Source organism: Pongo pygmaeus, chromosome 4 (assembly GCF_028885625.2).
Source record: "Pongo pygmaeus isolate AG05252 chromosome 4, NHGRI_mPonPyg2-v2.0_pri, whole genome shotgun sequence".
Classification (NCBI taxonomy): domain Eukaryota; kingdom Metazoa; phylum Chordata; class Mammalia; order Primates; family Hominidae; genus Pongo; species Pongo pygmaeus.
This window is the reverse complement of record NC_072377.2, coordinates 158,878,830-158,897,727: the sequence shown is the minus strand read 5'-3', so window position 1 is coordinate 158,897,727 and position 18,898 is coordinate 158,878,830. Positions and strand designations below refer to the sequence as shown.

The window sequence follows — 18,898 nt, the reverse complement described above, 5'->3', positions numbered from 1 at the left end:
CTCCTATGCTGGGGGCTGTGGCTCATGATTGTAATCCCAGCATTTTGGGAGGTCCAGGCAGGAGGATTACTTGAGATCAGGAGATAGAAACCAGTTTGGGCAACATAACGAGACCCATCTCTACACACATACACACATAAAATTAGCCATGCACGTTAGCGTGCACCTATAATCCTAGCTACTCAGGAGGCTGAGGCAGAATTGCTGAACCCAGGTTGAGACTGCAGTGAGCCATGATCATGCCATCATACTCTGGCCTGGGCGACAGAGTGAGACTACCCTCTCCCCAAAAAATTACCCATTTAAAATCATTAACATCAAGTTCCATCAATAACATACAAATTTCATCAAACATACAAATGAAACATATGCTATAGAAAATTTCAAGACTATATACTCCATTAAACGTTTAATAAATTATATTCAAGTATGACTTTTTTTAAAAAAGAGACAAAATTATAATGCAAGTATTAAAATGCTGACAATTTAAACATCCTCTGAATCATATGAAATACTTACTTACTTTTGTGAAATGCGTTAGTGAAAATCTAGGAATTTCTATGTAAGGCTGAGCATTTTCAACATTCCTGGCCTAGATGAGAAAACAATGCATTCTCTTACTGGTACTCAGGAAATATTTATACAATACACTTGGGTTCTACTTGCTGGTGTGTGGAGACTAGGCTAGCACCCATGACTGGCTGGGCTCTAGAAAACAAGCATGCAGTGCTCCTGTGCCATCTGGGACCCAAGAGACAAAAGTCTGATCTAGGGTGAAGCTACATGCAGAGGGTGAAGAGGACTATACCAACAGCCTCACGTGTCTGGAGGAGCAAAAGGAAAGCCGTGCACAGATACTGCTTTGACCTTAAAATATTTGTTAAGTGAGGCAAAAAAGAAACCAGGAGTCTTCTCACAACCGTTCCAGGTCAGCAATTTCTCACATATTTCTATCAGGGTAATTGGTAGAAAATATAAATGCGTACTGGCCCTGACTCAAGGCTTAAACCATCATAACATATACATACACAAGTGGGAGGACAGGCAGTTATCAAGCAGTCTATAAACTCAAGTGGGGCATCAGCTCAATTGATACCTGTCTATCTGGCTTCAGCTGGTAAGGAATCATAAAGATGTTCAAATGTTGATTTTTGGTGAATGTATTTCACAAAGCTACCATTTCATAAGGACAATAAGGTTCACTATATCACAATACATGACAAAATTTACAAATGAGATGACAGAGCCATTTTAAATACATTTTGTAAAGGCATTTTCCACTAACTATAAAATCCAGTGAGACAAAAAGATAATTACACTATAGTTACCATCAAGACTTTTAGACTGTAGTTGAAGTTCAAAAGGTTGATTTTAAAAAAAGATAACATGAGGCTTAATTATATATGGAGAGTATTTGATTAGATATAGAAAACATTAGTAAGTGTGGTTTTCTTCCTCTTGAAAACTAGCTTTACAATTAAATTTTGACCTACTTTAATTCCTCATCAATGGCACCATAAGCTGGTACACTCAAAGTAAACCAGTTACTTTGGCCACCAAATTAGGCCACCTCTATGTTTCTAAAATAACTAGGATACAATGGAGTAGTGTGCATTTAGTTACTATACAGTATTGTGCAAACTTACAGATTTTAAAAACACTTCCTCCATTTTTCCAAAGTTCTGTTTCTTAGGATTTTGATTTTAAACACGTCTACCTTAGGGTTCTAAATAATAATGTCTCCCATGAGAACATGTGGGGTAAAATCATTCTCTAATTTGACAAGCTATTTTCTAAGCAATTACTGCAAACCTGCTGTGTTAGGACAGGGTTGAAAGTACTATCTGAAATCTGAGGGATGTTTAGAGGACTGACCCCCAGACAAGGGATTTAAAATTTTTTTTTTGGCCAGGCACAGTGGCTCATGCCTGTAATCTCAACACTTTGGGAGGTGAGGCAGGAGGATCATTTGAAGCCACAAGTACAAGGTCAGCCTGGGCAACAAAGTGAGACCCCCATCTCTACAAAAAATAAAAAAAATTAGCCAGGAAAGGTGGTGCACATCTGTAGTCCTAGCTGCTTGGGAGGCTGAAGCAGGAGGATCGCTTGACCCCAGGAGTTGGAGGCTGCAGTGAGCTATGATCTTGCCACTGCACTCCAGTCTTGGTGGACAGAAAAAAAGTTTAATTTTTCCAGAGAAAAGGGAAGGGAAAAAGTGTTCCATAATCTAGGATATGTTCAAGAGCCTTTGCTCTTATAGCCAAATATATAAAAACAATTTTCCTTAAAGAAATACCAGTCTATGAGCCAAGGCAAGCTTTGGCTAAATGATTGGTTAGCTTTTATTTGGCTCTAGAGGTTTCCATGGAAACAGCCTGAGAGACAGAAAAGGCAGCATTATCATCTTTATCCATGATGCCATCTGATAAAACTGCACATTGATTCATTCATGCTATTCAGAGCAGATGTATTACTTCTGATAAGCCTGGACAAAGGGAGGCACGAGTTTTATCTGGTCACGCTTTGAATTTCCTGTCTTCCCCTGTTTGAAACCTTAAATTAAAATCCTGATAAAACCTCCTCTGAATATTTCCCTCAGGAGCCTCTAGCTGAAGTAATGCTTCAATAATCAGAAGTCAAATGAAGAAACGTGAAGCCCCAAATGGAGGTCCACTGCCAAGTTCTTAAAATTATATGGCACCACGCTTCCTGTAGCTAAAGAAATTGTTCTGAAGAGTATTTACAATTCCATTATATCAGATCTCAGCCAGGCAAGAAATGTCATCATAAGTGTTTATTATATACAGTTGAAGCAGGTGGCATCATCCATCATTTTTCTTCCTCTTGATGTCTAGATCAGTTGTGTGTGTATTTTAATACGGTAACACACCCTCACAATTATCTAATCTTATTTCAGGTTAGTGCTTCTCGGAAAGGCTACAAAAGCAGCCATAGCTCAGAATTATGTATCTAAAGTAAACAAAAATAAAAACCTCAACAACAAAATATTAACCAAACAAGATAAAGACGCATGCAACCTATAGCACCATACTTAAGACCACAAAGGGCAGGAGGGTTGACAGAGGTCTTAAGAGGAATCCAGTTCTGGGTTTTCTCCTAGGATGAGATCCCAAATATAGAACCTATTTGTAGAGTCCAATACTTTTAAAAAGGGAAAGCCTGAGAAATTCTATTAACAGAAATATGAAAATCCATGATTTTCCAGAAGACAGATGATTTGACACTGTTCTTATTCTAAAAGCATCAAAGACGTTATACCTTAGAAATAAACTGCTCACTTTGGAAGATCAGTTGGGAAATCCCTGCCAACCTCAATGAACTAAAATGATGTCTCAGTAAGTTAAAAAGATGATACACCCCCACCAAGGACCAATTTACTCATGGAAAGTAGTTTACAAATGAGCAGTTAGCTCCCTGACATCTGTATAACCATACAGACATGTGCTACATTGAAAAGATTGAATCTTGCACATATCACTATATGCTCCACATGGCAAAACATCTGAAAAACACTCAGATGTTTTTCAAAAACCTCTGTGCATTATGACATTGGTGTGGAAATTTAGATCTCAGCTTAATCCTTTCCAAAAGAAGCGAGTAAAAGTCCCGGGAAAGGTTTACTTAGAGATGAGTGAAGATTCTGGTAATTTAAAGGTGATGGGTTAAGAAGCTATAGAGCTAGAAACAATTTCAGATCTCACCTAATCCCTCATCTTATTGATGGAAAAACTGAAGTCCCAAGATAAGTATCAGATCCAACCAATGGAAGAACTGTGACCAGAGGAGAAACCATGGGACTCTTAGTTCAGTGCTTTTCCGATCATATTTATCTGGGGCTCCTTTAAATCTTAGCATGCATAATTTAATAAAGCTCTAAGGAAAATGACTGAAAAGTATCAGATAGGAAAAATGCTGCCTTCTAATGAAGACTTTGGCAATTCACGTTCTGATGTGCTTAATATTAACAAAGGGAAAACCCCAGTCATCTTTTGGCAAAAATGTTACTTCTTCTAAGAAACAGGTTCCTCTTCTGAGAGCGAGCTGATTTTGTAGGTATTGGGTTACAGCACTGTAGGTTACAGCTGAGAGTTTTCATATGCCCCATCTTTGTAGTTACAGTTAGATTCTGCAGATCCTGTATCATCAGGTGGACTGAAATGACTGCTGCCTTGAGACTCTGTATCAATACTTTTGGTTTCTGACTGAAGGTGGACAGAAACCTGAACCGCTATTTCCTGGCCTTGTTCATTCAGAGAGCCATCATCTGAATCTCCTCCTGGTGAATTACTCCGTCCCATCTCTGGGTTAATGACATAGATGCCACCTTGAGCATTCAAGGCAGGTCTCTCTTTAATTCTTTCACCCAGGTCATCAGGGTCATCCACTCGCACAGCCTCAAACATCTCCTCAACAAAGGCTCGACAGTTTAGAATAAGAGGTGGAAGAGGGACACTTCTTGCCAGTTCTTCAATATAACGAGCAAACTCCATGGTCTTAAATTGTGTGACTTTGGCGAGCTCTAGAGTTTTGGCTGAGGTAATGATGGGGATACGTTTTGCAATCTCGAAGGCCTTCTGAAGTTTCTCAGCCCCTTCAGTTCTAAAGAACTCATTGATGGCCTTCTCAGTCTTGCGAAGATGGCTGCTCATCATGCACAGCCGTGTGACATTCAAGATGAGTGTGATTGTAAAGGCAATCAGGCAAACAATCATGTAATAGACACTCATGTCTCCCGAGGTGAAGATAACACGTAGGGTGACAGAGTAGGAGGCACGAATTGGAGAGGTGACGAAACAGGTATAGAGCCCACGGTCATCAAAAGCTACATTGGTGATGTTTAGGAAGTTATCAGAAACCAACCACTTTCCACCTGATAATCGAACAGAAATGAAAAAAAAATTATAGCAAAAAGATTACTAAATATGCCCGCTGCCTTATCAATATTCCACCTCCTCCTCAAAGTACTTTAACTCAACTGATTTGTTAGATTCTACCGTTTGTTTATATCATGTAAAAAAAGGGCAGACTGTGATGTCCAGAGTCAGAATTTAATTAGCTTGGATCTTAAAAGGAAATCAAGATCTTCCTTCATGACACTAATAATTAACATAGCTTCCTTTTCACTGCTAGACTTCAAAAGCCTTTCTGTGAAACAGGTATGTCTACAAAATGCTAAATGAATAATCATAAAAAAAGCTTATAGTTTATACATATGTGTCTGTCTACATCACATCGCAACCAATACATTTTCATATACTATGAGGGTATGTCTCAGAAATATAAAACAATGGTTTAAAATAACGGTATTTTAAATTTTTATGAGTAATTTTTATTTTCTTCTGTGTGTGCTCACTTTCCATAGTGAACTTATATAACAAGAAGAAATTATTTTAAAAAATCCTAGCAATTTAATGCATTTGTTGAATTAACTGCCTAATCTGGTATGCCTTGCACATATCAATTTTTTTTTTTTTTTTTTGTTAAGAAACTTTTGCTGATGGTGATATCTTGATTTTCTGGCAAGAGTAACTGAAGCACAGGCCAAAAAATACATCTCACAAGTCACGGTAAATGAAAAGCTTGGCAAAAAGAATAAAGTTGCCCTTAAGATGCCTATGCTTCCTTCTATTTTCAACCTAAAACATACTGCCTCTCTTCCACACGTGAAGGTATTTTCATTCAGGGAACATGTATATAGAAGCATACAAGTGTAAGAAAAGCAAAGCATATTAACTACCCATCTTGATTCAACATCCTTCAATAACTTGGCTCTGGCTGCATAATTCCTACTTTTGTGATACATTCCCAAAGCACTCTGTGCTTTAACTATGAAAGCCATTCAAAGATGGGAAGGCTGGGCTAACCTGCAGTGTGCGGATGCATTCCAATGACTAGAGGTGGTGTCCCAGGGAAGGTTAGCGGACTGCTTGTTAAGCATTACTTGACTGCCCAATCTTCAAAATCTCTTTCATCCCCAAGATTCTATGGTTCTGGATTATTTTAGTGGCACATAAATTAGTAAGCACTCTGGATTTTGTCCATTTTCATCATCATCCAAACTTATCTCAATCCTACAGGTATTAATATATTTAAAAGCCATCACTTCACTAATACAAAAAGAGGAAAACATGTAGTTATGAATATAGCCATTTTCCATGAGCTTCTGTTCTATGAACTTAGAGCTATGAAAACGACACCATTTGAATCCAAGATATGATGAACTACGAAGAATCCATTCATCAACCATTGCACTACAACCACAATCTAAACTCTCTAGCTCGCTTGCTGATAATAGCTCAAGATTTATGAACCTTATACTAGACTGACATGCTCTTTAAACTCCTCTCACTTGAGATTCATAAAATTTAATACAATTTTCCAGAGCTGCTGCTGAAAGCATCAATGATAGATGTTAGTGGTTTTCAAAGTAAAGGCAAAATAGAAAAATAAAACTGCCATTCCACTTGGCTGGTCTTGTTTTAACCTAAGGCTTTGTTTATGCAGTCAGTCTACAGTGATGACACTGAATGAATAATTCAGATCTCAGAGGTGTTTGGTCAGGATATCGTAGAGCCCAGAGAAGATAGGAGTCTGGTTCAGTGGGTCCAAATATGGAACCCCAAATCATGTTCAAAGTACACATTCCAGGTATCACTCTAATTCAATAGTTATGTATTTTAAACACGCTGATTAAAAATACTCTAACAACTCAAACTCTTCAATCCCTTGGCGACTAGTCAGTCTATAGATTAAAATATTTAGTGCATATGTCTGAAGGAAGTATCACCTGTCTCCTTTTGTATTTTCCAGCCTAACATGAATAACCAATATCCTTTTATATTTCAAAAGGCTACACTATCTTCCTAACAAAAAAATTTCTGAAAGTGTAGCTTGTGGGAATCTTAGAATTTAATCTTCATCCCTTTGGCTTTTCATGGTGATTTCTTTTTGAGGTCCATTATAACTCAAGTACTCATCAAAAAGATCTTTATAACAGAACACTGGTTAGGAGTAGTCTGGATTAAGATATATTCACAGATCCATGAACAGGAAAATTAAATAAAAATCTGTCAAAAAGTAGACCTTGAACACATTATCACTATGTTTATGTGATTTTTAAGACAGAAACAAAAAATGCAAAAAAAAAAAACAATTCTCTTTTCCAGTAAATTAAGGTATAGAATACAAAAAAAAAAAAAATGAGCTGGAAGGGCTTACAAGTTCCATAGTGCCCTTCTAATTCTCTGAGACCTGACGTCAAAGTTTTATGCACAGACTGATACTCATTTTCAAAAATGTCCTGGATTTCCTCTAAAGTTTATAGTAACTAATTTCAGAGCAAAACTTTTTTATTTATAACAAATTTTCTTAAGTCTAGCCAAAACCCTTCTGGATGTATTCACACAAGGCTGCCACACTGTACTACTGACATAGTAGTCTAGGTGAAGGGTGCTCCTAGAGTTGTGTTGTATACCACCTGTACAGCTGTATGCAGCAGCCCTGATTTACTCTACCTTCAATGAAGAAGAAAACCAACTGATCAGGAGAGAAAATAGCTCATTGTCATCATGTGGACATCTTTTAAATTTACAATGATTCTTTTTTTCTTCTTCTGTTTAAACAATTATAATTACTTTGCTTTTTCTGATAGGTACAACACTCCAGACCTTTTAAATGTTTTAAACTATTCACCTTGGCACCTTATCTTTGAGACTTCTTGTTTAATGTGTTAAAAAATAAGAAGACAGAACAGGAAATGAGTAACCTTGATTAATTATACCCTGACCAGTTACCTCTGCCTCTGCCATCCAGTTGCTGTCCTTTTGAATTGTGCCAATGGACATCTTCATAGTGACTGGCTGTGAGAAGACACTCAATTGAAACGCTAGTTCCCTCTTTGGCTATGATGACATCATCATCTGAGTGGGAACTTGCTGAGAGTTCAAAGCTCGAGGGAAAGGATGCATTGTAAGAACTACGATTTGCTTCCAGTGAAACCATTTGGTTGAAGTCCACATCTTCCAAAACAAAAGCAGCTGGCACAATAATACTTGCCACTAAAGTGAATAAGCAACAATGTAGCTTCATGGGAAAATGGAAGAAAATCTTGTTTTGATTTGGAGAACTCAAAAACTTCTACACTACAGCAAGAGCACAGCGGGTAATTTATTGCTTGGTAGAGAAATTTTCCAAACAAGTGGTAGATCCAGTTATATTTTCTAGTCTTCAAGATTAAAAGATGTGAGTAGAGAACCTAAAAGAAAGCCAGATACAAAGTTTAACCAACTGAGATTCATAATGGGGTGAAAGTGTGTATGTTCCAGAAATGAATAGATGTGAATTAGAATAATTGGTGCTGACATTGGGGAGTAATTAGAGGGAACAGTACCTAAAAATCTCACACAGAGACAGCAGAAAAAGCAATGAATTGGGAAACAGCAGACCTAGATTTTGGTCCTAGCTTTGCTACTAACTAGCTGTACGACCTTGGCAAGCAGCATTCTCTCTGGGTTTCTGTTTCCTCATCTGTCAAATAAGGGACTGGATGAGATAATCTCTAAGGACTCTTCCAGTTCTGAAATGCCATGATTCTATTTCATTCTGACAAATTTTATGCAACAGGGAGCCAATGAAGGCTAAAATATTTATCTTAATGATCTTTTATTTCAACCTGCACCATTACCATCTGTTGTTATATCAATAATGTAAATCAACTGGCATATCATAATCATAACCATGGAGCTCAAAATTTGAGTAATTCAAGTATAAAGATATGTTACATATAAATAATGCAGGGACACCTGAGGTGGGTTGTTTTAACACTGGAAAGAAAACTGCACTTACTGCATACACATAAATAGAGTTATTGACTTCTAAAGCTATGGAACCTCCTTCATGGGCAAGAAATTAGGCAACAGAATTTTCTTTTAATAGTTTCTCCAATACCAAGAGACAAAGTAGTGTATTTAATAGTTTGTAAGGATACCAAATTTCTAGCTCAAACTCTGTAAACTAGCTAAGGGAGGAACTGACATCTTAAGTGTCTAGTTAGTAGAAATGCAAATATAAAACTACAGGGACAGATTGTTAGACACATTTAAAAGAAGAGCAAAATATCATGAATAAAAGGCAAAATAACATCCTAGTCTAAAAGTCTATGTATTTATGATCACCTTCCTGCTAATTTGACTCCCCCTTTAAGCCACCAACTCTCAAAGAAAAAATTCAACTTTTATTTCTATAAAATATGGGATGAAATGCCTAGCTTTATGTCTTATAAAGCCCCAAGATAATTAGTTTTGGAAATGACATTTACTCTCCTTTATATTTATATGAAGGCTGCTTGATCACAGAACATAAAAAGCAATGAATCACTGTATTTTGCCATTAAATATCTCAAAGTCTAAATTACAATATGGTGCAAATGTCATTTAATTTTCATTAGCCCTTGAAAGGATGGTTGAATGGTGACAAATACTTTTCTAAATCTTTAAAATTTAAGGATGGGGTATACAGAGTAAAATAAAAAACCTTCAGACTTTGGCTATACATGACACACTAAACGTGTTTATTTCCATTTCCTCCTAAAACTGCACAAAAAGGACACTAAAGGAAACAAAGACTTAGGCAGAGAGGGGATTTTGGAAGTAATATAATCTAATTGATTCAGTGCACAGTGATTTGCTTCTTACGACATGCTACAAGTTAGTAGGAGAATCTAGTTTGGAATACGGTCTCTTTTTTAAGAGGGGGTGATGGGTAGAAACAATGGAAATAACATTTCTTGAATGACTGCCATAAGCCAAGCACTGTGCTAGGGGCTTGACATGTAAGTTTCCAAGTTCTTTTTCACTACAAGATATACAGCAATCGGAGGACATAATTTTGTACTTTATTCTAGATTAGCAGTTCTCAACGGTGATAGGCTATGAGTGTGCTGAAAAAATGCTCCAGGCTTTCTCCAGAACTTTGATTAGGAGTTCCTATAGCTTCATCCATGGCAGCACTTTCCAAACTTCATTCATTCCTTCTCCTGTCATTTTTTTTTGTTTTTACTATATCCATGAACCAAATTATCGTCATTTCTGCTTTTCTTTTAAATCAACTCATTTTATTTTTACTTTCACATTTATTTAAAAAGGAAACTCTACATCAGTTCTGTGGACAAAAGTAACCATACACATAAACATAATGAAAAGAAAGAAGTGTTATTAGCTTCCAGAGATACTACTGCCTGCTGAAGGCTTTGAGCTGGAGGCTTGCTCTCTCTGTAATAAAACCAAAACCAAAACAAAAAGCCCCCCACAACTCCAGTTTATTTTAATGCCACCTCATTTCTTATCCTGCCATCTCCTTCCTTTCTACTCTTCCCCACCACTGAGTTTGAGATCGGAGGGATACATGTTCATATACTGAACAGTACCTATTGAGCACCTACTATGTGCCTATCTACTGCCCCATAGACACCATCTCGGCCTCCACAAAGCTCAGTCTGGCAGATGATGGACACTAACTACATATATACAAAATAAACTCAATGTTACCCAAGGGAAAATACAGATGCTACAGGAGGACCCAACATGGGGAGTTAATCTCATCATGGAAAGCCTCTGAGAAAAAGAGGTGTGCAGCACCTATTCTTCAGGTGCAGGACCTGAAGAATAAAGAGGAATAAAAATTGGGAGGAAAGCACTCAAGGTAGAGGGCCAGGGGACAGGGAAAAAGGAGAGGGGTCACTGGTCAGGAGTTGTTCACAAAAAACAGCTAAAAAATTGTGGTAAAGACAAGCAGTGGCCAAAAATGCTGCGTCTGATTCCTGATTCTGGAGGGGAACTAACTGGGCTAATGGTGAAACTGGAGATGGACTCCGGAAGCTGCAGTGGCTGAAGCGAGTGAGGGGGATACTCGTCCATGATGAAGAGGTCAAACAACTGAGAGGCTCAAATGTGGGCAGATCACCTGGGGGTATGTTCACATCCCCCCAGGATCAAAGTAGCTAGTGTAGAAGAAATTGGAAAGAAAGGAAATGGACTCGGTCTTCCTGTTCAGACATTCAGGAACTTCAGCAGAATGAACAGCTGTCACAGACGAGGGCTGCAGGGCAATCAGAGTCCTCACCAACACAAGGCTTGGCAAAGCATAACTCCCACATGGAATTCTGCCTTCCCGCAAACTTCCTGAACCTCCTATCAAGGCCTTAGCTATTCCTCCTACATAAATTCAGAGTATAGCTGTATAAAGGATGGCTGCTTCTTCACCCCAGAACCCTCCCCACCTACCATACTCATCTGGCGCTGGTATATGCTGCTCTGTACTACTAGCCAGTCTATCCCATCTCACCTACCCCTTAAGAACAAGGGCTACATTTTTTATTGCTGTACGTCATAACTAGCACATGCTCAATAAATATTGATGGAGATTAGTTTAAATTTGATTCAGTATGTGACAGATCTTTATAAATTGAATAATGTTATGCAACAGGGATTATAATTGTTCAAACTGACATACAGTTACCTATTATAAATTCTCTGAAACAAAAACAGTCAATGCCAGCAATCTTGGAAGACCTTAAAAGTACCTAATTAAAGGAATTCTTCTGACTCCCAACCTGATATCTTCATTTACCATCTTGTCCTAGAGGATAATGGTAGGAATAAAAGATCACCAAGTCCAGTTTCCAAACCAGGTTGAATATCACAATTGTCAGAAAGCTTTTTAAAAACATGGATTCCCAGGTCCCAACCCAGAACGAGTGAGTAAGAAACTCTGTGTTTGCGCCTTGGAATTTATGACTTTTAATTGGGTGTTTCTGAGGCATTGGATTCACGTACTGCATCTAAGGGCCACTAATACAGTTCCTCAATTTCCTCTACAACTGACCTGCAGAATGGTGCTTCAGGCTATTTGAATATTTCCAACGAGAGATATAATCACTCACATTCCATTCTAGATTTAGATTACTCTAGATCAGCAAAATTGAAGGTCTCTAATAAAAGCAGGGTAGCAGAGAGGTTCAGAGTATAGGATTCAAATACGATCTCTGACCCTAACCAGCCTTGCAACTTTTATAAATGACTTAATCTCCCTGCCTCAGCCCCTCATCTTTAAAATGGGCAAAATAACAGAATCTATTCTCACGGGATTATTGCAAAGTCTGAATGAAGTAGTATACATAAAACACAGAGTCTGGCAATGGTAATCACTGAATAAGCTCTATTATTATTGTTCATGGTTCTTTCACATATTGTACTAAAATTTACATTTGATAGTTACATCATTATAAAACACTCAGAATACCATGCAACCATTTAAAAATCTTGGGGGTTGGGGAGAAGGGGACACCATTATGCAATTTTAATCTTAATTTAAAATTTCGCACTTTTCTTTTTCTCATTGCAAATATTTTGCAATATTATGGAGCATATAGGCATTGTAAACTGAGCTTGGATCCCAACCATGATATGACATTGTATGTGTCCTCAGTTTGTGGTAGAGAAGCTTTGTTGTGATCTACTTACCCAACGGCTCCCCTCTTTGAGCCCTATCCCTATCTTCTTGGGCCTAGGAGGAAGACAACCTATTGGCAAAGTAAGCTAATATAATCTTTGTTCTTGGAACTTGGAATTGAGACCCTTGTGGGTCAGGGTCATTTGAGGAAAAGGAGGCATGTGGGGGCTCAGGCAGTCAGGTTTCGGCCACATACAAGAAGCTGTAAGAAAGGACAAGAGGGATGGGGAAGTGAGAGAGTGGGAAGACAGGAAGAGAAGCAGGAGAAAGAGAAAGAGAGACTCATACATGCTGCTTTGGTGCCTGATAGAATTCTGCTTCCTGGCACTCCTGTGACTCTTTTTTTATTTTTTATTTAAAAAAGAAACAACTTTATTTAATTTTACTCAAAATTAAAACCACAAAAGTGAAGATGAATGTGCAAACAACGTAATAAATGGGGAAATGGTTAGGTGGGAGAAAAAAGATTAAGTTCACAAAAAGTGACTGAACTGTGTCTGTGGCTGCCAGGCAATCTTCATCATAGATCTCTATTCTCTTCCTTACACAGTGGAGTGTGGCAAGCATACTGCCCACGTGGCCAAGATTTGTGGTTCTTGTGTTGTACAGACACAGCCATTTGCCTCTACCAGAAGTTTACAGAAACCTACCAGACAGGATTTAGGAAAACACTATAAACTCCCTTAAACTGCTCTTAGGCCAAACATGGCAGAAGTAACCTGGCACACTGATTTTGAGCCACAAGAGAAAGAGGCTGCACAATAGCCTTACACATCCAGTTAATACTGGGCACTTCACTCATACCATGTACATCCTGAACACAGAGGACTTCTGATTTGAGAGACAACAGATATAACCCATTTGCAGGTAACAGGCTGTCCAGCAGCTGTGAGAGAAAACACTGGCAAAGATACGTGTCCAAGAAGGTGACAAAGCAGAAAAAAATAGTGAGGGAAGAACAGATCATCCTTGGCATCAGGGTACTATTATTTCCTCACACTGTCTCCTTTTTGCTAAGTCAGCTTGAATGGTTTTCTGCTACTTGCAATACAAACTGCATTGACTACGACCATTCTGCTCATTCTAGACTAATGACTTTAAAACTACAGCTCAGCTAGGTCAAGGATCCACCGTGGAAGATGAAGTACAGCAGGTGGTGCAAGAGTTGCTAAGGAGAATTAGGACACTGTCCTAGACCCTCAAGAATTTACAAACCAGCTTGAAAGACAGCCCAGAAACAGCTAACTATATCTAAGACAATGTGACTGAAATGTAATTATGCTGTGAATGCAACAGAGAAAAGACAAATGTGTAAGTTTTAGGAATGCAATTCACTTACATGTTTGGGACTTCTTCTAATATTAGGCCTGCATGCTTTGAACATATGATCCTTTATACTATAGTTATTTTAATTTCATTTCCAATCCTTTAATTTTTCCTCACATATAGATCCTCAGATGTAGAATTGTTCACCAAATCAGTTAAGTGGGCTGAGGTCATTAAGGCAGGTATATTAGATGCCATGGGAGACACAAGAGTACATGCATTTGTATTTGGAAAAAATATATATATATATATAATGCCTGCTGTTTTTAATGTAGCAGCGGACATTTGAAACCCAAGAACAGATTTCAAAAAGGAAAACCAAAGTGTCACCTTCTTGTTATCAGTTAAAAAGGGCTATACTATGTTTGTGGATGAAGTTACTCGGTAAAATTTTTTATTACCTTTCCTTTTTTTTTTTTTTTTTTGTGTGTGTGTGTGTGTGTGATGGAGTTTCGCTCTTGTTGCCCAGGCTGGAGTGCAATGGTGAGATCTTGGCTCACTGCAACCTCCACCCCCCGGGTTCAAGCGATTCTCCTGCCTCAGCCTCACAAGTAGCTGGGATTACAGGCATGCACCACCACGCCTGGCTAATTTTTTGTATTTTTAGTAGAGATGGAGTTTCTCCATGTTGGACAAGCTGGTCTTGAACTCCTGACCTCAGGTGATCTGCCCGCCTCGGCCTCCCAAAGTGCTGGGATTACAGGCATGAGCCACTGCGCCCAGCCTATATTACCTTTCTTCAGCATTAATAAATAAAAATGTAATAGATAAGTGTAAGACTCAAGTTTAATCCAACTCCTTTTTCATCTTTTAGGTATACAGAATGTAAGCTTTGCTAGGATCATAAAGAATCAGAAATGTAGATGATTTTACCCCAGAAAACCATGTTGAATATTGACTATATTATTTTAAAAAAACAAAGAGTCTATAGCTGTCACCCCTAACAGATTGTCTTGTTGCTGTCCCTGCCAACTTTTGAGGGAAGAAATATTTCCATTCTGTTCCAGTTTTCAACACAAATAAGGAAGTAATATGGCTGATTTCCGTTCTGGTGACTCAATATTAAGTTGGCCGAGAAAACTGATGTTTGCAGAAATAGTTCTGGGAAAATGTACAGCAGGGAAACACATTGATGCCCAGGTGGTATTTTTTTTTTTAAACTCCAATTATATTGGGATATTAGTGCTTCATTCTCTATAATCAAATGTGTTCTAGGCTGCATTTACAGCTCATCCACTCTTCTCTGCCTGCACTGTCACACTTGGAAAACAGACCAGTTCCTACAGCAGGCACACAAATTGACAAAGCAGCATTCTGAATTGGCAAAGGGGAGAAAAAGCAAATGAAGAGCAGATTGTTAGCACTACCCTATCCTTTGCAAAGAATAAACACAAAGTTGTTCTGCCTAGACTCAAGCATTATTACAGGGATCTGTAACTAAAAAAGGTTAGTGATATTCAAACAGAAATCACTATCTTGAGGGCCATTTACTTAAAAGTTTCTAATTAAAATAGCCTTTATATTCCTATCTTGGAGCTATCACATACCTCATAACTAGCATTTGGTTAGTCTGAGCTCCAACTTCAACATATCTTCTGGCACCCGGCGAAACACCCATATTTATCACAGCTTTGCTTTAAACCCAAGATTATTTCAGTTATACCCATAACTTATATCCTTTTTGCCATAGGTATTTGCTGAATAGCTACTGGATGCAAATGACAAAAACATCAATGAAACAGGCTTAGATTTATGATCTTCCCAGGCCATTTTTTCCCCCTCTATAGTCTGAAACATCTCTATTTGAAACTCAGTCTAGTTAAAACAGAACTCCTCTTACCCTCAGATCTACTTGTTCAGCTTATGAACAGCTTAGATAATAGCCAGACAATTCTTCTAGTTTTGCAGTATCAAAATTGTAAGACAATCACGGCTCAGTGGTTAGGAGAATGGGCTCTAGAGTTAAGGTGCCTGATCCTACCCCTGGGTGAAGCCATAGGCTTGCAAGGCCTTAGTTTTCACATTTATTAAATAAAATAATATTAACAGTAACTGCCTCATAAGGTAGTTTTGAGGATAAGATGAACTAATGTGGGTAAATTATAAATATATGCTATTGTTATTATTCCACCTCCTACATGTTTTTCAGGTAAGTCCTATTGTCCCTTTCCTACGTCATATCCTTTTATCTCACCTGGGTATACCACATTATCCCTTTAATTTCAGAATGGATCTCCTTAACTCCATTTTTACCTCTATGATCTACCCAAACACTGTGACACTCAGAATTGGTCCTAAACACAAATCTGAGCAATTCAGGGTAATTTTACAATCTACTGGTGATTTCTCACTGCCCATGAGATAAGCTTAAAATCCCAATCTGGCATTGTAATTCTCCAAGAATAGATTCAGGTAGCAGAACAGAAAGTCATGAGAAGCCCAGAGGTGCCTCTATGTACGATAATTGCTTGCGGGAGGAATGAATGGATTTAAACATTAAGTCTGGTCTTTAGTTTTACCTCTATCACAAATTAGCTATGATGTGCTCCAGTGGTCTTAGTTTCCTCACCTAGAGGCTGATTATCATTATCATTCGTTTCTTTGCTTAAATCCTATAATCTACCCAGCTTTCCTGCCATGGATGAAAGCCTAAACTACGCTTGTTTTACTCTATTCTCTCTAAATAACTTTTCACCTTACTAGTTGTTCCTTTTGCTTAAAAATCTTTCTGCCCCTTCCCATCAATATCTTTCTGGGGGAAACTGTACCCTCTCTATAATATTCAACTCTAATTTCATCTTATTCAGGAAGCCCTCTCATGCCCACCCTCTCGTCAGATGTTTTTTTTTTTTTTTTTTTTTTTTTTGCTCTGTCAGTCCCCTAGCACATTAAGAGTACGCTATTGTAAGACTTATCAGTTTTCCTCTTAGCAGTCAGTTATCCGTTCAAGACTGTAAGCTTATGAATGACAGAGTCTAAAAACCTTCTGTCCTTAGCACAGGGCCACTGCCTGTGGCAAGTGCTCAAAATTTTGAGTTCAGACACTCATCGACTTGGTAGTGTGAAAGGTGTCTGCTATAAACTTATTAACTTTCCAGAGCTTCAGGCTCTGGAAACTATTGATGGAGAGAGGTGAAGATAAGAAAAGACACCTATCTTGAGTTTTAGTAGGCAGAGCACTCTAGAGAATCATTTGACTGGTTTTCTCACTCTGTAATTTTTAGACCATTTATATCAAATTAATCTGCGGTGCTTGTTAAAGATGCAGATTTCTTGACCCCACAGACTTACTGAATTGCGATCTCTAGGGGATGCCTGGGCATCTGCATTTTTAATGCGCATATAGGTTTACTGATTTACAAATCAACCTCGTATTTCTTTTACTGGCATGATAATCACTGTAATTCAGTGTAATTCTCAAAAGTGTGGTGCAGGAACGCCTGGGTGTCCCTGACACTGTTTCAAAACAAGTTACATAATATTAGGACATATCCCTTTTTCACTCACATTCTCACACAATATGGCGCAATTTTCTAGAGGTTACATGATGATTTATATTGTAAGAGAATGAAGGTACAAGTTACGAAAATCTAGCTGTCTTTTATTCAGCCAGACATTAAAGAGATTTGTAACAATGTAAAACAATGCCATTCTCAATAATTTTTCGTTTTGGAAAATATCCTTTATGGAAATGCTATTTATGTTAACATATAATGAGTTTATTTTAAAATGAATAACTTTTGAAAGTTGTTTTCTAAAATAGTAAATATAGATAGCTATTATAAACAAAAACCCTTTGAAGTTCTCAATAAATTTTAAAAGTATAAAGAAATTCTAAGATCAAAAAGTTTGAGAACTGCTGCTATAATTATCAGCAGCATTTAAAAAACAAGTGGCTTCCCAAGATTCCATACTTTAGCCCCAAAATTCTATGCATTTTCCATTACAACAGAAAATCAGAGGAAATGATCCATTTTATATTTAAGCAGGTTTTTTTTTGTTGTTGTTTTTTGGAATTTTAACAAGCTTCCAGGTGATATTGATGAATCTAAATTTAGAGAACCACCGTCGAAAGCAAACGAAAATATCTGAAGAGTTTTAGAAGTGACAATTACTTTTATCTGGGAATTAAGATGATAATTCCGAGGGCATTAAATGGAGTTGGAAAACATGAGTTCTTAAAAGCTAAGTCCCTTCACCTCTCTGGTATTCAATTTTTCTTATCTGTACAATAAGATTGATTTTAATATCTTCCTAGCTCTGTCAGTCTGGATTTCATGCATTTTCACTGCTCAAGGGCAACAGAAGAGCTGCATCTTTCTGATGAGGGCCCAGGAGTAATCTTAAAGTCATAAATCAGATCATGTCATTCATCTGCTTAGAAACCTTCGATGGTTTTCCACCGGGTTCCAAATAAAAATCAAACTCTTTATCCTTGCTCATAAGCCTTACAAGGTTTGGGCTCAAGTCCCTGGCCTCATCTCTCTCAATTCTCACCTTGCTCCTTTTGCTCTAGCCAGTGGCCTTTGTCTTTTCCTTGACTTTGCTAAGTTTGTTCCCACTATATGGCCTTTGCACGCGCTATTCTCTCTGCCTGGAATGCTCTATTCCAGATTTTCATACGGCTTATTCCTCTCTCACTTCGTTCCATCACATTATCCAGTCTAAATCTGTTTACAGCACTTACTACCACCTTAGATAATCCTGTTTGTTGACTTGTTTATAATCTGCTTCTTGCACTGCTTGAGAGCAGGGCCCTTCCGTTCGTTGACTGATGTGTCCCTGGAGCCCAGGGCAGTGCCTGGCAAGTATTTGGCTCTCGGTAAGTGTTCGATGACCGAACTCCCGCACCCAGGCCAGACTTTCAAAAGGATGGCAAACATTTTCGCCTCCTGCACTCCCGACCCCAAGCCACAGGCTACGACTCACGCCTCGACGCTCCTAGTAGCCCCCTCGCAGCGACCCCAACCATGCCTTCACCTACCCGACAGCCGTTTAGCTCCTTCCGGCCTCAGCGGCGGCTTAACCCGGAAGTTTTCTCGGA

General features: G+C 38.2%; 1 protein-coding gene across 4 annotated transcripts; it reads right to left on the bottom strand.

The window, feature by feature from the left end:
• Positions 1 to 381: 381 nt before the first annotated feature.
• On the bottom strand, positions 382 to 18,893 carry MFAP3 (microfibril associated protein 3). Of its 4 annotated transcripts, none has more exons than XM_054487873.2 (3): positions 18,839 to 18,893; positions 7,815 to 8,275; positions 382 to 4,891 (listed from the first exon to the last, which is right to left on the bottom strand). In XM_054487873.2, exons 2-3 carry the CDS (start codon positions 8,107 to 8,109, stop codon positions 4,098 to 4,100), a joined length of 1,089 nt encoding a protein of 362 aa, XP_054343848.1. In that variant the 5' UTR covers positions 8,110 to 8,275; positions 18,839 to 18,893; the 3' UTR covers positions 382 to 4,097. The 4 variants fall into 4 exon arrangements, with proteins under 4 accessions (XP_054343848.1, XP_063521366.1, XP_054343849.1 ...); XM_063665296.1 differs by lacking the exon at positions 18,839 to 18,893 and adding an exon at positions 18,548 to 18,789; XM_054487874.2 differs by lacking the exon at positions 18,839 to 18,893 and adding an exon at positions 15,402 to 16,652.
• Positions 18,894 to 18,898: the final 5 nt, after the last annotated feature.

Excerpts from the sequence above, each read along its gene's own strand:
- MFAP3 (XM_054487873.2), bottom strand. The coding sequence starts at position 8,109 with ATGAAGCTACATTGTTGCTTATTCACTTTAGTGGCAAGTATTATTGTG. Across the intron at positions 4,892-7,814 it reads ACTGGATGGCAGAGGCAGAG|GTGGAAAGTGGTTGGTTTCT; the intron begins GTAACTGGTCAG and ends TTCGATTATCAG.